This window comes from Spea bombifrons, chromosome 11 (genome assembly GCF_027358695.1).
Source record: "Spea bombifrons isolate aSpeBom1 chromosome 11, aSpeBom1.2.pri, whole genome shotgun sequence".
NCBI classification, from domain to species: Eukaryota; Metazoa; Chordata; class Amphibia; order Anura; family Pelobatidae; genus Spea; species Spea bombifrons.
The window spans coordinates 32,662,052-32,679,282 of NC_071097.1; the positions used below are offsets into that span (position 1 = coordinate 32,662,052).

The following is a 17,231-nucleotide window of genomic DNA, read 5'->3' on the forward strand; positions in this document are numbered from 1 at the left end:
AACCATTTAGAAGAAATAATAAAAAGAAAAACCGAACGTTCTTATTTGGTTATGATACTAGAGGGTACAATCAAAGTTTTTTTTAGGTGGAACAGCACCTTTAAATAAGAGTAGCTTGTAATTCCCCGTTAAAGCACTGGTCTGATACCAGCAATATGCTTGTGACCCGCACAACACGGTTCATTATTGCCCAAACTGGGAATTCTGCGTTGTCTCGAGCCGTCTTCCTCTCCAAGTGGATGGATGCGAAGGGAGCGAATTGCGTGATTTTGGTTCTCAGGGTTTGTGATTTTAAACTATACTTTGTACATATTTTCTTTGTTTTCTCCTTGTACCCGGAGACATTGCGAATAAAAGAACGTTGACAAAACCTGCTCCGCGAGTCTGATTTTTAACAACAGGTGGAAATAAGAGTTTGTATGGATTTTCTCTGCCCCATCGGCTCTCTACTCCCCAGATCTTTCTGTTATTATGAATCTAAGACGAGACCAACGGCTGGGTAAGGTTCGGGTCTGATCTGCCGGAAATATCTAATTTTTCTTCACATCAACTCAATCAGATCTAACTATTTGCCCTTTTCAGTGTCCCCTCAACTCAAAGCCACCTGGGGAAGTTCAGGTTCCTCTGTGGATTCCGGGATGGAGCAGGCGAATCCCTGCTTAAACGCCCCTTCTCCCTTCCATCACTTTATCTTTTTCCTGTACACTACAACCCCACCATGTTAACATCTTTCATACTCGGTGGCTTGATTTATGTTACTGCTCCATCTTCTGTCTGCTCTGCTTTCTTGTTGCTTCTACGTTCTCCTTTTGGTTTAAAGCAGGCAGTTGCTCACTGCACACAGTTGGGGTAGACTTGAAAGGAAGAGTTTGGGGTGGATTATAGGTTTGGGGTAGATTATAGGGGTGAAAGAGCTGTTAGGAGCTGGGCCATTATTCATTTTCCTTTCTTGCATGCAGTTCCCCATCAAGCTGGCTACATTAAAGGTAACTTGTGGACTTCAGGAAGCTCTTGCACTATCATTAGATTATATCTAGGTTCTCTCCATGTGCCTGGGATGCGATCCATTAGTACCAATGGGTTTGGAGAAGATGAACTAGAACCCATTGCTGTCTGAGTACCAAAGATGTCACCGGACCTCTTGCTATCTTGGGGAGACCTCTTTTCATCTCCATGCACATCGTGACATCGGTTTATTTTTCATCATTTTGGCTGCACTTTCCTGGTCACTGTAGGAATTGCTTTAAGTAAAGAAAAGGAAGCTTTTTACCCATGGAGTCGCTGGTCTCGCACTCTATGTCATTACTTATACTTACACAACTATATCCTGCAGCGCCCAGGTATATCCGACCACCGGCCACGCACTACAGCCCCCCAGATCAGGTGCGTATAGAAAGATGTCGGGTAGAAGCTCGCTGGTCATTCGCGGGGTGTGCCAGATGGCCGGTCTGACCCCGGTATCCAGACACCGGTTTCTAAATGTCTCGTCATCATTTCTGTGAAAATACCAAATGTGAACCTTTTTGGCACATTCATGATAAACCCATTGCATTAAATACATAGACTAAATGGAGCAGGCCTTGAAATGTGAGGTCACTTATGTTTCTCTCATTTTAATAAGCAAATAAACAGTTTTTAAAATTCCTTTTACAATATCTGTTATTATTATTGTTCCTTGATTTATATAGTGCAACCTTATTACTCAGTACTATACAGTAAATAGGACATAAGTGGTGCATCACGTAACAATTTCAATTTACAGAATGAAACGTTAAAAAGGACTCTGGTCAAAGAGCTTACAATCTAGGAATGTATGCTATAAACAGGGCTAGTATATCGCTTTTTATAACTTTGTTTTGAAGGTTTCCTATCCGATCTGAGAAAGCATCTTAAATGCGGTTCGGATGTATTCTTCAGCTTCTTGTACGTCCGAGTATGAGGATCAATTATACTATATACTCAATTATACTATATTAACCTAGAATTCTGTGTGTATGTATGTATATATATATATATATATATATATATATTTATATTTATATTTCGATAGCAGCTATAGTGTATCATCCAACTAGTAATTAGTATAGAAATACTATATATACTATATATATAGCAGCTTTCTCCATTTATACAAAGAGGAAAAAATATTGTATATTAATATTATTAATATTAACAATGTATCGGTTTGTCTCAGTCTAGTTCAGACCCTTTGAATGCATGGACTGTAAGAAGCGCTGGGTATATTGTTGGCGCTATATAAATAATAGATAACAATATATACATTGTATCACTTAACAACAACAATATTTTTTTATTATTCAAACAGCATCTGTTCTGTTACATCCGGGTCTATACATTAAAGCACTTGGCTTATTTTTCTACATGGTGCTTTTCTCATTGTAATGTCACATATATTGGCCCCCTTGTGTTTCAGGGGGGGTCCTAGCAGATGACTTTGTAATCTCAACAGATAGAAAGGTCTTATGCGGAATATAAAAGTCTGCTTTTAGTGCAGTTTGTGGCCAGGGGAATTGGCCTTCATGGGAGATACATTTGAAGCTGTAAATTATTGAGAGTGGGCTCAAAGTCCTGATTTACACTGATGGGCGCTGTAAATTATTAGCGCATGGTTTTATGTCTCCTCTTGGTGGGACAGAGCTGTGAAGGCGGAAAGACATATGTATATTGATTGAAGGAATAGGCCCATGTTGGTGTCTTGGACTGTAATAAGAGAAACATTGGACCGTGCGAGACAATAATGGTATCATGCTGGGGGAATGATCTTTAACCTTTTGAATTCTGAAAAGAAATTGGGGTGTCTATCATGCCTGGCGGCCTTGGATACAACCCCCCCAGCAAGCACAGCCATTCTCAGATTGAGCATGATGGGAGTTGTAGATCAAAACAGTATGGGATGCTGCCTTTATTTCATATACACTCACTGTGTGCCAGATTTACGCATGTTGATTTAGATACACCACAGTGTATTATCGAGACTTGGCTTAGAAAGAGTTAACAGAGCTCTTTGATGGAAAGGTATAGGGCAGCGCATTTTAAACCACATCAGTCCCTTTTAATAGTTTCTATTTTGGGGGCTGGAGAGCAATTCCTTGAAGTTAAAGGGTTAAATAAAAGGCAACACTCAAAAATCATGTAGTTAACCACTTGTTAACCGCTTTGCAATAATTAAGGGTTGAGTAAAATGAATGGGCAAAATAATCCTAATTTGGGTGAAGATTAATCCTCATTAATTTGTGTTTTCTTTTGGCTCAAGCAATATTATGGGTGTAAATGTCTATCAATAGATTGTAGTTAAAGGGTTTATCCAGATCTTATCCTGAATAATGACCCAGGGAGGTGGGATGATCTCTGTTATAGTAAAGCTCAGCTAATTCTCCAGAAAATCTTCTAGATTCATATATATATATATATATATATATATATATATATATATATATATATATATATAAATAGTTAATTGGTTGCCATCCTTTCTGTATAACAGGTGTTTCAGGAAAAGCAGGCCCCTCAGGAATAAAACCAGACACCAAAAAACACCAAATTAACCTGGGATAACCGCTAGAGATATTTATTATTATACTACCTTCCTGTGTAAGGTGGATGAAAGGGTTATTGCCACCCATCCCCTGCCAGCAGACTTAATGGGACTGAGTGTTTAAAGCATCTGCAAATACCCCAGTGTCCATGGATCTGCCAGGATGTTTAAATGCCCCCCACCCCACCCCAAGGCAGAATGAGTTTATTGGGGTTGGCCATCATAACTTATAGCACCCTATATAAGAAGCAGAGCTGGGTAACTCCCAGCACACTCAGCCAGCCAGAGAAGAGACGTTAAAGTTTATGGAAGGGACCTGTGACAAGTGATTGGTCCCAAGAGAGAAATGACTGCCCCGGTTCAAACAAATAAAATAACAAATAAATGGCATAGAAATATAGAAAAAAATAAAATGCATAAACCTCCAGCAGATCTGTAACGCGAATTCTATACATCATATATGTCTGTACAGAACAGTATACCTGAGAGTGGACCCTATATGTCCCTGTACACACAGTATGGATAAGAGTGTACCCAACAGCTATAGTTACACACACTATACATACACACTGTATACATGAGCGTGGACCCTAAATCTGTCTGTACACTCAATATACCTAATATTGTGCCTCATGTCTATCTGTACACTCAGTATACCTAATATTGTGCCTGATATCTAGCTGTACACTCAGTATACCTGATAGTGTGCCTTATATCTATCTGTACACTCAGTATACCTAATATTGTGCCTGATATCTAGCTGTACACTCAGTATACCTGATAGTGTGCCTTATATCTATCTGTACACTCACTATACCTGATATTATGCCTTATATCTATCTGTACACTCAGTATACCTGATATTATGCCTTATATCTATCTGTACACTCAGTATACCTGATATTGTGCCTGATATCTATCTGTACACTCAGTATACCTGATAGTGTGCCTTATATCTATCTGTACACTCACTATACCTAATATTGTGCCTTATATCTATCTGTACACTCAGTTTACCTGAGAGTGGACCCTATATCTGTCTGTACATACAGTAAACCTGAGAGTGTACCCTATATCTAACTATACACTCAGTATACCTGATAGTGTACCCTATATCTATCTGTACACACAGTATACATTCACTCCCCCAGGACATCCATCCTAGTAGCTCACCCCATGCCTCTAGGACTAGTGCAGCACTCGCTGGCTCCCTGGTGCCACCTCTCTGATGAGCCCCATGTACCCCGCTTCCCGCCCTCTCTGAGACCTGTCACATGTCCCAATGCTGTCCAGCTGTACACATTCCTTCAATCAATATCATCATCTCCAAAGGGTCCAATCCCAGCACTTTCCCAGCTACTTAGCTATGCAAAAAAACACGTCATTTCTGAAGGTGGAACATATATTTTGTCAATATGTATATAAATCTAGCTGGGAGGCAGCTCATCTTATAGGCTTGGGAGTGATGACTGTAGTCACCTCTTCAGGATATTAACCTCACAAGGAAAGTGTGTGTAGAAGGACATGGTGAGTACTTTTATTTAAAAGATGCTGCACATTTCTAGATTAGCAGACACCTGTTTGAGAACTTTTAAAACTTGGATTTAGGGAAATCAGACATTTCTTGCATACTATATTATTTTTTAAGCTATAAATATATTGTTAATATCAATGTTTGTTATATCTATACTTATTTATTATACCCTAAACAGGAGCTGGCCATATAGAATAACTTCAATGCTTTCACATACAAGCCTGGAGCATAAAGCCCCCATAAATCTTCTAAAACAGCTTTTTTTTCTGTACTACATTTATCACTTTCCATAACATACCAAATATGTAATAAAACATGAAAGCTGCAATTGTATTCCTTATAATCAACATAACTTCCACCCCATACTATAGTACAGTAAAAAAAAATTCAAAGATCATCTATATAATAACATATATGTTTTTACTTTTATATTATTTTGTTTATATTTTTTGTTTGATTTTTTCTTTTTTTTTTTTTACAATACTGTTTTTAATTGTATTTATTTATTTTTTACAATCTTTTAATTTAGGATCCATCCATGGATTAATGAAATTGTTAACTCCCGGAGTCCAGGACCCTCCCTCTGTCAAAGCCTTTGAGCTCAGTGCAAATCACTGTACTCTGGGTGACACTTATTCAAATCTCACCAGGACTAAAAGCAACTCCTTGGATCTGAAGATGTTCCTCACTGAACTGAACTGCATGTCCCTGCTGGAGACTGCCCTGACATCTGTAGTATCTGTGATCCTTCTTCTGGTTGCGTCTCACCAGCTTTGGTCCCTAAGGTGGCATAATGCTAGAGACAGAGGCTGTAAATTACCTCTACCAAAAGGCTCAATGGGATGGCCATTTTTTGGAGAAACACTACACTGGCTTATCCAGGTAAGAATCTATTCTCCATGCTTAAAATTATTTAAGAGTTCTGTAAAGATCAAACTTTAAATTAGTTTTTTTTTTTGGTAATAATTATACAAATTGAACATCCATGTAAGAAGGTCCATGTAAGAAGGTTTTTTGTATTTTTCTTTTACTAAAAAAAATGTTGTGTTGCATGTTATGGGTTAATGGTTTTGATGGGTAAATTGAAAAAAAATAGGATTATTTTGAGCTTTGTTCTGAACTGGACTGGGATGGACTTTAGAATGTTGGAGAACTTGGACCTGGGGTGGAATGTTGGGTTGTAGAACCTCTTTTGCAGAGGTGGTTTCTCCATTCAACTGAACATGACTTGGACTTGTTTTAGGGATCTGCTTTCCATAGTTCCAGAAGGGAGAAGTATGGGAATGTATTTAAGACTCATCTGTTGGGCAAACCGGTCATTCGTGTGACTGGTGCAGAGAATATTCGCAAGATCTTGATGGGGGAACACAACCTTGTGAGTTCTCAGTGGCCCCAGAGCACCCAGATCATCCTGGGCTCCAACACCCTGGTGAACTCCATTGGAGAGCTCCACCGACAGAAGAGAAAGGCGAGTTCCCTGTATTGTTCTGTTTGCACTGTATGTACAAAGCATGTCATTCATGGATAGGAATGTGGCCACCGACTGCAGGGTGCAGGCAAGTCCTATTCATATGGGATTTCCATGCAACCTCAGCCCTAGAAGCCTTTATCCTGGGGGCTGGGGCCCTTCTAGGTTTTCTTTAAAAATCCCATCAGCCTCAGCCATCTGTGACCATACCTTACTGTATTCTTCTCTTTATCTCAAAACGAATATATATATATATATATATATATATATATGTATCTACTAACATTTATATTATCTGTCTATAGATATTTTTTATATCTCTGTATCCCCACCCAATGGTTTTTATTTATGCCACTTCAAATAAACATTATTATTATTATTATTATTATTATTATTATTATAACAGTTAACCCAGGGGGCATATATTAATCTAATACATGTGTGCTGAACCAAGAATGGGTCCCAGGAAGAGCAGATTAATTAGTTTAGGAATTGGTAAATTCTGAGAATAACCATAAACGTTCTTGGCTTTTATGAGTCCAACCCTGTAATAGTAAGAATTGTTTATGACTCTTATCTTAATGTTGCTGATGTTCTGGAGATACATTGTATCTGTTGGACTGACTGTATCCTTCTGGTGTCTTGGAGGACATGGGACAATACCTAGACATAAGGTAGAAGCTTTATTCCCTGTGTTCTCTTGGTCCCTTTCTGCAGATCATGGCCAAAGTGTTCAGCCATTCTGCCCTGGAGAGTTACCTCCCTCGGATCCAGGAGGCTGTGAGCTGTGAGCTCCATGGCTGGTGCAGAGATCCTGGCTCCACATCAGTCTTCCCCTCAGCTAAGACCCTGACTTTCCGCATAGCAGCCAGGATCTTGCTGGGACTCAGCCTGGCTGAACAACAGTTCCAAGAAATGGCCAAAGTCTTTGAGCAGCTGGTGGAGAACCTCTTCTCCTTACCCCTGGACATCCCCTTCAGTGGCCTCCGAAAGGTACCTTGCATTATGTCTTCTGTAGCCCACATCTAAGGAGGCTTCCAAAGTGTAGAATTCACAGAATCCTTACAGAACTTACACTCTACCTGTATTTTAACTCTCAATAGTTCTGGTAGATCTATCACCCCATGGATCCATACTGCAGAGCATGGTAAAGGGGCTAAATATAACATATGTATATATATTATTTCATATATTTCATTATACTCTCTGTAGTCATACCTGTATAAAACTAGCAATTAAAACCTGTAATCAATAGAACATTTAAACATTTGGCACTGTGATTCCCTTATTACTGAGTCCTTTAATAGGTTTAATGTAAATATAACAAAACATTTTAATGTTTAGACTATTGTATGTACGGTATTAAAATATTTAAACTGTTTTATTATGTTTATATTATTGATATATTTATTGGATTAGCATATTTACTGTATTGTTATAGTGACAGTCTGTGAATCAGGATTTATGTTCGATGGAAGGTGCTGATTTCTCTTGTTTTATTTTTGTTAAGTGTGGGTATTCGCAGATTGGCACTAATTGTAGAATTTATGGACACTCCTGGCCCACTCTGCTTCATTGGACAGGGGGTCTCCATAAATCAGCACTAAGTGGACAGTCCGTGTGTCCCAAATCATCTAATTATCCGGAAAAATGCGTTCTTTTTCCCCCCATTCTGGACAGGGGCAGGCAGAGTATTGTTCAAAAACATCACAAATTACAGAAAATTAACAGCTTTCCACCCAAAATAGAGAAAACAGTGATTCTAGAGACCCTCCAGCTGAGCCAAGCACAATGGGCAGCACCAGGGACCCATCAGAACCTTATTACCCTGTGATTTGTGGCTGACACCAGGGCAGGAGCTACCAGGGACATGCCTAGAGATAGATAGATAGATAGATAGATAGATAGATAGATAGATAGATGGATAGATAGATAGATAGATAGATAGATATATAGATAGATAGATAGATGATAGATAGATAGATAGATAGATAGATAGATAGATAGATAGATGATGGATAGATAGATAGATAGATAGATAGATAGATAGATGATGGATAGATAGATAGATAGATAGATAGATAGATAGATAGATAGATGATGGATAGATAGATAGATAGATAGACAGATAGACAGATAGACAGATAGATAGATAGATAGATAGATAGATAGATAGATAGATAGACAGATAGATAGATAGATAGATAGATAGATAGATAGATAGATAGTTCTGGAAATCAACGGATAGATGATAGAGAGAGAGAGAAGAATAGATTGAGATCAGAGCTAAATTGATAGGTAGATAGACAATAGGATTCAAAGATGATATAGGTAGATATATAGATAATATGGATAGATATATAGATATACAGATAGATAATATAGATGGATATATAGATAATATAGATATATAGATAATACATTATATATAAATATAGACATAGCTATAGATATACAGATAAATAATATAGATACATAAATGATTTTGTTAAATATAAATTGATACATAGATCGATGCCTCCGGGTAGTAAACCACCAAATCCCAAATTCGCGGAATTTCTGTATCCAGATACATTTTATTGGGGTCAACTTTCCACCTCCAGTAAAGCCCTGGCACTGCTGTCACCCCTGATTTTAAAGCCCCCTGTGAACTGATTTGCCCTTTTACTCCATCAGAGAGTAATTCAGGGTAACAAAGCCGGCTCCATCCACCCAAATCCATCTACAAAACTTTACAGATGTCCAGAATCAGAAACCAGCTAGAAACATTCAAGTTGTGTAATGTGTGGTGGTTGCCTTTGGAAGGGGGTATGTGGCAAGCTGCTGATATATGTCTGTTGTAATAGGGTATTAAAGCCAGGGATACTCTGCACCGATATATGGAGGAAGCTATTAAACAGAAGCTTGCAGCACAAGACCCAGATGTATGTGAAGATGCCTTGGACTACCTGATAAACAGTGCCAAGGAGAATGGGAGAGCCTTCAGCATGCAAGAACTTAAGGTATGATGCACTGGATGGGGCTTGAACATTACCAAGAACAATATTACATATAATATATATATATATATATATATATATATATATATATATATACTGACATCTATATACTGACATACTGACTATATATATATATATATATATATATATATATATATACTGACATCATGTTAAAGTTTACATCTTTATAAATAATGGACCACTACCAAACATTTGGACTGACATCACATTACAATAATATGAAATTATAATTTGGAGTGCATGGGGAGGAAAGGGAATTATAGAAGGTAGAACTGAGATGTGTGGATGAGACACTGCAAGGGGTGAGGGGTATTTTTCATTAATGAAGGGAGGTGTGAATTAGAATAGGGGCTGGGAAGCCTTGGGGAGTAAAGGTGATAATGACATGTCAGAGCGGTTCTGCACTTGAGTCTTCAGCATCTTTTCAGGTAGGGGGGGTTGGTATCAGTAATCTTCTTTTATTTTTTATTTTTTGTTGGATTTCAACCCTTATCATCCTCAATCAGATTATATGACTACCAGATTAAAATGTGTGCATGTGTGTGTGTGTGTTTGGTATTGGAATAAAAAAAAAATTCTATAAAATTGTAAATATGCCTATTTTATATTTTAAAATATTTTATGCATTTATTGTTATACAGGAGTCTGCTATTGAGCTGATATTTGCTGCTTTCTTCACTACTGCCAGTGCAAGCACTTCCCTCATCTTGCTTTTGATGAAGCATCCTTCTGCCATCCAGAAGATCAGGCAAGAGCTGCTGTCCCAGGGGCTTCTTAAACAATGTCAATGCCTGTCCCCTCCAGAAAACAGAAATAACAACATCCCATCCCATCATCCCAATGGCTGTGCAGAGGACCACTGTCAGACCTCTGGGTGCCACATGCCCCTTCTCCTGAACTCTGATGGACAAGTGAAAACCATCTGGAAGCCGACACAGTGCATGCTGGCTGATAAAACTGATAGAGAACATTTGCAGCTTGTATCTAGGAGAATCCATAATGGAATGAGTTGGGTAGAGAAGTCATGTGGACCCACCTGCACAGAAGATACACTTCATAGGAGCCCCAGCTGCAATAAGCAGCCAGGAGACCTTCAAGAATTGTGTTCTGGATGTTCCTGTAATGTAGAACTCAGCCTGGACAGACTGAAGGAGCTCCACTACTTAGACTATGTGGTGAAGGAAGTTCTGCGCTTATTGCCACCTGTTTCTGGAGGCTACAGGACAGCCATGCAGACCTTTGAACTAGATGTGAGTATTACTGGCTAATGAAACTCCAGATTTCATGGAAAAAATGTCTTACCACGAATTCTAATTCAAAAACCGAAATCTGATCATTATAAATAGTACCACCATGCTTGAATGTTGAGTATAGCTACATCTTAAAACCTTTACTAAATCATTATGGAAGAATTAACCCCCAAGACTCCAGGACTTTTTGATTACATATTAAATAATAAGGGTTAATTTAGATTTGACTAAAGGCAAGATCTTAGATCCATGTTCTTAACATGTGTTGCTTTGTCGCCCTCTTTTGGTTGTTTGAGGAATTACCCTGGAGAAAAAAAAACAAAACAAATGCCACATATAGCCTAGGAATAATGTTATTGGTAAAATAAATAAATAAATAATAATAATAATAATAAATATATATATATATATGCAAAAAAAGGGATAATTTAATACTACAAAACAAAAATATTGTATTAATAACAGAAAACATCTATGTGTACTTGACAGTACTTGACAGTATATTTCAGAGCCAATACATTTCTAATCCAGATGTTACAATTTACTAAAAAAAAAAAAAATCACTATAACATACTCTGATTTTTTCTAAAAGATTGTTTAGCAAAATATTTAAAGGTTAAGCCTCTGCCTTCTAGAAATGTGAGCTGTTCTCTGGACCTCAATGGGTTAAATAACCAAATCTATTTTTTACATGTTTTATCGCTCATTTATTTGAACATTTAGAAAAAAAAAATAACTATGTTTTAACAAATGCAGACAGGGCTGTGTGTAAATTTTTTTAAAAAATAGTTTAACATTCTTATATATTATATATAAATGAATAAAAATAATAATTCTAATAATAACAATGATGTATTTTTAAAATTTATTTTTACTTTTTTAAAATAATTATCCATGTTAGAAAGGGTTCAATTACTGGACTTAATTTTTTCTCCATTAATAGAATTTATTCTGTGAAGTCAGCAATTAGTCAGCGAAGCATTATAGAAGCTGTAGTTACATAATAACTGGAGATCTACTTTGGAAGTTTTCAGACCCCCTCTCCCTCTGGGACCACCAAAGGTCCTCGTTTTAACTATCTCCCTAATGCCATGTGAATATTATTATTTATATAGCGGCATCATATTCCACAGCGCTGTACAATGGGAAAAAAGTAATATGATGTTGTGATAGCTGCCTTTTAATGGATTGCGGGATATAGGGCATAAAGCACATTTACTCATCATGCTAGAGAATCTGAAAGCTATTGTATAGGTCAATGAAAAAATATTTAGTAACGTCCTTTATGTGCAAATAGGTTGGTCCAATAACAAATAACATGCATGTGACATGCATCCACACCGTGATGTATAAAACCTAATTTTACTTCTGCTCGCTGTTATCCATAAAGCTCTATCCGATTGTCCCAAACACTATTAAAAAAAAATTCTGTTTTTTTTATTTAAAACATTCTTAAACCCCGTGCTGTAAACAGCTTAGCAATGAATTCAAAATAGTTTAATCCCTTTTTCTTCGAATAAACCTCCTTTATCTGCAGACCTGGAGGCCATCAGTCATGTGATATGTTGGGTGACTTTTCCCGGCTCAAACACCACGCTGAGCTGATGCTTTATGGCAATGCTAATCAAGTCAGTTTCTCCATAGACTTTCATCAGTATGGTGATTAAGACTGAGCCATTCTATTGTTTCTGAGAATCAATATCATAAGGAGTCAGGGTGTTTGTCTAGTAGAGTGGGCTAAGATGACTGATCGAGACAGGTATACAGATGTAAATCGCTACGGAATTTGATGGCGCTATATAAAACAACAATAAATAATAATGTCTGAAAATATTGTATTTGTCCTACAAATATTCACCCTTTAGTACCCATGGTGTTGACAGTCACTTGATCATGGCCTATTATACTTCTTCTCACTTACAGATAACCATTTTTTTCTCTGCAGGGTTACCAAATCCCCAAGGGATGGAGTGTCCTCTACAGCATAAGAGACACCCACGAGACAGCAGAAGTCTACAAAAGCTCGGAGTTATTCGACCCAGAAAGGTTTTCTCCTGAACGGAACGAAGGAAAAGCCGGTCGATTTAATTACATTCCTTTTGGAGGTGGTGTTAGAAGTTGTATCGGAAAAGAACTGGCTCAAATAATCCTCAAAATCTTGGCCGTTGAGCTTGTGGCTACCGCCAAGTGGGAACTGGCCACCCCGAACTATCCCAAAATGCAGACTGTCCCAATCGTTCACCCCGTCGACGGACTTCATGTTTTCTTCAATTTTTTAAGTTCAAACGACAGTGACCAAGCGTCAAAACTGTTATAATTTACCGACAACACGTCGAAGAATAAGCCCTTAGCCACGCTTAACCCTGTGGGTGCCAAAGAGGTAAGCAAAATGCTGCTCGACCATATGGCATTAAAGGGTTAAAGCGGACCTGTCACCTTGAAAAAAGAAAGCAAGTCACGATAATTTTTAACCATTGAAAAGCTGTTTTTAATAACACACCCGATCTCCGCTTTCTGATTTGCTACTTATTTTGTATCTTTTAACATTTCTGTAACTTTTAGGAAAGTCGAGGAGTGTTGGGTGTGTGCCCACATTGCCCAAAGCACACTGATTTACCTGGCTGGCAGGTTATTTATTATACCTGGTCCAACCATAAAGTTTTTTTTTTTTTCATAATTATTATTTTTTCGGTGACAGGCGCACTTTAAGCAATTATTATTATTTTTTTTTGGTTGTATATTTCCGGAAGGGTGCATGTACAATCTGTAATAAAAAAATTACCCTAAAAAAAAAAACAAAAAACAAAAAGAAGAAGAGGTTATACTATTTATAATGTAATAATTATTTGTCAAGATTCATTACAAATGATGAACAATACTGAATTATAATACAGATATTTTATCTTTGTGCATGGTTTATTTGCAATGTAAGATTTAACTGCATAATAAACACTAACATAATAATAATAAAGATTTATGCTTAGGGGTTGAAGTTGTAATGTACAGAACTTGCCTTAAAAAATGTCAAAATGGATATAAAAAATATTTAAATAAATGACGGTTCAGTGAATGGGACGAGCCACGAATTTTTGATTCTTTACCGGATTTGATTCGTTTTAAGTTTGTTGCAATAAAACGCACAGGATCAGTTTCAACTTGGTCAACAATGTCAAATGTTTATTGGAATTCCTCCGCACCCTGAAAAAAATAAGATAGAACAACATGGGTGGGATGCTGGTGGGAAACGGGTGGGGCAAGAAGAACAATGGGTGGGGCTTGGTAAAAGGGTTTTCTATTGGTCAACAAATTATAGCATGGCCCAATGTAGGCGGGGTTAAGATTATGCCCCATCCACTTACCCCCAAAGAATCTCTTCAAACAAGGCAAGATACACTTTAGACCCTGTCATGGGGAATGCGGTGGCCCTTGGTGGTTGCAAAGTTAAGTTTCATGGATATCACTCATCCAATCCAAGTTGGCCAAGTTGCTGAGCTCAGTTGAGTTGGTTGGTACTGGATTTATTTGGGTTATAAAGCTTGTCTCAGTGGGAACTCAGTGGCATTAGACATTGGTCCTGAAGCTCTCCATAGACTTCATATTGAACTCAAAAGAGTCCACACTTCCAGTGGATCATGTTGAGTTTGAGCTGTTGAGTCTGGATCGTCAGTGAGGTTGAACTTGATGGACCTAAATTTCAACCTAAATGACTATGTTGAGTTCATAACCAGGGCCAAGAGAGCTCAACGGATCCAATAATTCTATGCCTGAGCTTACTCTCGTTTCAATGATGTCAATGAAATACAATGAGGCATTTTATTTTGGGGGATGATCCACTCTTTTTTACCAATGTTCCAGACCATTACAAGGTCTATACCAGCTGTGACCCCAAATGCATTCATCTTACTCAGAACAATTAGTTATTAATTAATTATTGTAAATTGTGCAACTCTCTTTTTTTTTATAATAGTATCCAAAACACTGACATATACCTGAAAATAAGTATTCATCAGAACGCGTTAAACCAGCCTCTAATTGGTTAGCAGATCCTAGGAGGCCTCCAAATAATATGTTTCTGGTGGCCTCCAGCTTTCAATATATGATCTAGAACCCTATGGATTTACCTCCTGCTTAGCACTTAAACCAGCCTGGCCCCTAGAAAGCTCTTCAGCTCCCAAACTCAACATACATCAGAGCGAGCCCCTGGTCTAAACGCATGACGTAATACATTGCAATGCATATTGAGCATTTTTATTAATCCTATTAAATATACCGCTAGTTCTTTAGTTATTTTTCCTCCTCTCAGCAGCCTGCACACATCTGTACTTTAATCTTCCTATTTGCAGAAGCTTAAAAGCCAATTTACTAGTCCAATGCAATTATAAGGTCCTTTAAACTTCCATGAAAAGCAGATAAGATTCCTCTCCTGCTGGGAGGCTGTTCTCTTTATCTACCACCCTCTCAATAAACATATTTTGTAAACACATGAATTAAAAGTTGTCATATTCTAATGCACACCTATTCACAATTCTAATGTTCTATGTTTGTATGTAAATGTTCCAAATTAGAACCTTGTCTGGCCAATAAGAGTTGAGAATGGGGTGAGTATTCCAGCTCCCATTGGCTGAATGCTGTTTGGTAGTTCAGATACTGGGAGTAGTTGACATTTACTTATAATGTAAATGAATATTGTCTCAGCTTTTTATAGGGTAAAAAAAACTTTTTTTAAATAAAGTGAATATAACAATGTTATTTTTCCATTTAACCCATTGTTTTCCTTGGTACAGATTGCTGGTAGAATGTGTGCTTGATACACTGTTTCTTCTTTGCCCAAACAAGAAAGTCTGTGTTTTAAATGTTTCTTTTCCAGTAATTGCAACATTAACAGCAAAACCTCCAACCCACCATGGGCTTCTCATTCACTTTGCTCTCCCCTATTACAAAAAAACATCTCTGCATGGTAAAAAGAAAAATACAATTATGGCGCAGAATTAACTCTTTGGAAACCTCCAGCAGACATGGATTCCCACTCCCATCAATCTCATCCATCTAAAGGTTGTTTCTGGATAGTAAATAAAAATACACTTGTAGGGGGGGGAATTGACTCTTTTGGTACATCCAGTTTCTATGGACTCCAGCTCCCATCATACTCAGCCATCTAAAGGATTCCCCAGCAGCTGGGAGCACTAAAAGTTGTCTCTGGATTGTGTTTGTATTGAAATTGTCTCAGATCGTGTCATCCCAGGTTCCACATGATAATGAAGGAGAGGGAGGGGGTGTCTGGAAGAGATTGCAGCCAAACTAGGTTAATAGTTATTGGCAGTTTGACCCTTCTATGAACCAGGAGCTTCTGCCCCCTGACCTTGTCTATAAGGTGAATCTTTGTGGTCATCCCAGGGTAAAATCAGTAGGCGGTGGGGGCAGGCTTCAATGACTAACCTAAATTAGCACAGCCCCTAAAGGCTTCTGTCCCTTTTGTTATCTTTTTTTTTTTGTTTTAACCCTCTGGTTGCCAAATAGGGGGGGGGTGCTCGATCCTTCACTACAAAGGGTTAAGTTCTTACAATTAACCTTGCCTGCCAGAGGTTTGCAATGCAAAAAAAACTGACTTTTCCAGTCCCAACAAAATGACGTCATCACATTACTTAGCCACTTTGTTTTCTTACATTACAGCATCATTTTTTCCCCAAATTTGTTAAAATTCACCCCAAAGCAGGGTTATGAATGGCTTGCTTTGTTTCAGCGCAGCCCCTTTGAAAGGACTGCTTCCCAGTGTAGATTTGCATATTGCCAGAGAATTGAACTAATTGCTACCAGCAATTAATTTTCTTAATTGTATCAAGCCAGGGAAAAAAGGGGGGTTAATTTTTTGACCTCATTCCAAGATGCCTTTAATTATCTCTTTCATTTCTTAGCATGTGATCTATTTTCTTTTCTTACTGAAGACTGTAAAAAGAAGTGCCTGCCAGGGGATAGTAAGGCTTTCCTGCACTCATTATGGCTGCTCAGACCACCCTATCTTGTTATTTGATGAGCAGTGAACTTGGAGAGCTGGCTTGCCAGGGTTCATTCAGATGTCATGGTCCCTGGTAGTAGGTCACAAGCAGGTCACCTCCTGGGAATGGGAGAGCTGCCTGGGGTCAGAATGTCACTGTTTGTGTCCCAGGCTAAATGACAAGCTGCAGACAGAACACTGATCTCACACACACATGCACACACACTTATACATACACTTATACACACACTTATACATACACACACCCCTCCCAGAACCTGGCCATTCCATGGAACCTTCACCCAGCTCAGGGTGTGACGTCAGAGGGGGTGTGAACCACCATGCGCACACAGTCAAGAACTATTATGTCATATTACTCCATAATCAAAACAGGAGCTGGCACTGAATAGG

At 38.1% G+C, this 17,231-nt stretch overlaps 1 protein-coding gene across 1 annotated transcript; it reads left to right on the plus strand.

The window, feature by feature from the left end:
* The first annotated feature begins 5,636 nt into the window (after positions 1-5,636).
* On the plus strand, positions 5,637-13,597 carry LOC128468610 (cytochrome P450 26C1). The gene is made up of 6 exons (XM_053450361.1): positions 5,637-5,972; positions 6,334-6,558; positions 7,276-7,551; positions 9,405-9,560; positions 10,220-10,828; positions 12,774-13,597. Exons 1-6 carry the CDS (start codon positions 5,637-5,639, stop codon positions 13,143-13,145), a joined length of 1,974 nt encoding a protein of 657 aa, XP_053306336.1. The 3' UTR covers positions 13,146-13,597.
* Positions 13,598-17,231: the final 3,634 nt, after the last annotated feature.

What these genes read in the sequence shown, in the direction of transcription:
- LOC128468610 (XM_053450361.1), top strand. Translation starts at nt 5,637, where the DNA reads ATGAAATTGTTAACTCCCGGAGTCCAGGACCCTCCCTCTGTCAAAGCC. An exon ending in CACTACACTGGCTTATCCAG is followed by an intron (nt 5,973 to 6,333) that starts GTAAGAATCTAT and finishes GACTTGTTTTAG; the next exon opens with GGATCTGCTTTCCATAGTTC. An exon ending in TCCACCGACAGAAGAGAAAG is followed by an intron (nt 6,559 to 7,275) that starts GCGAGTTCCCTG and finishes CCCTTTCTGCAG; the next exon opens with ATCATGGCCAAAGTGTTCAG.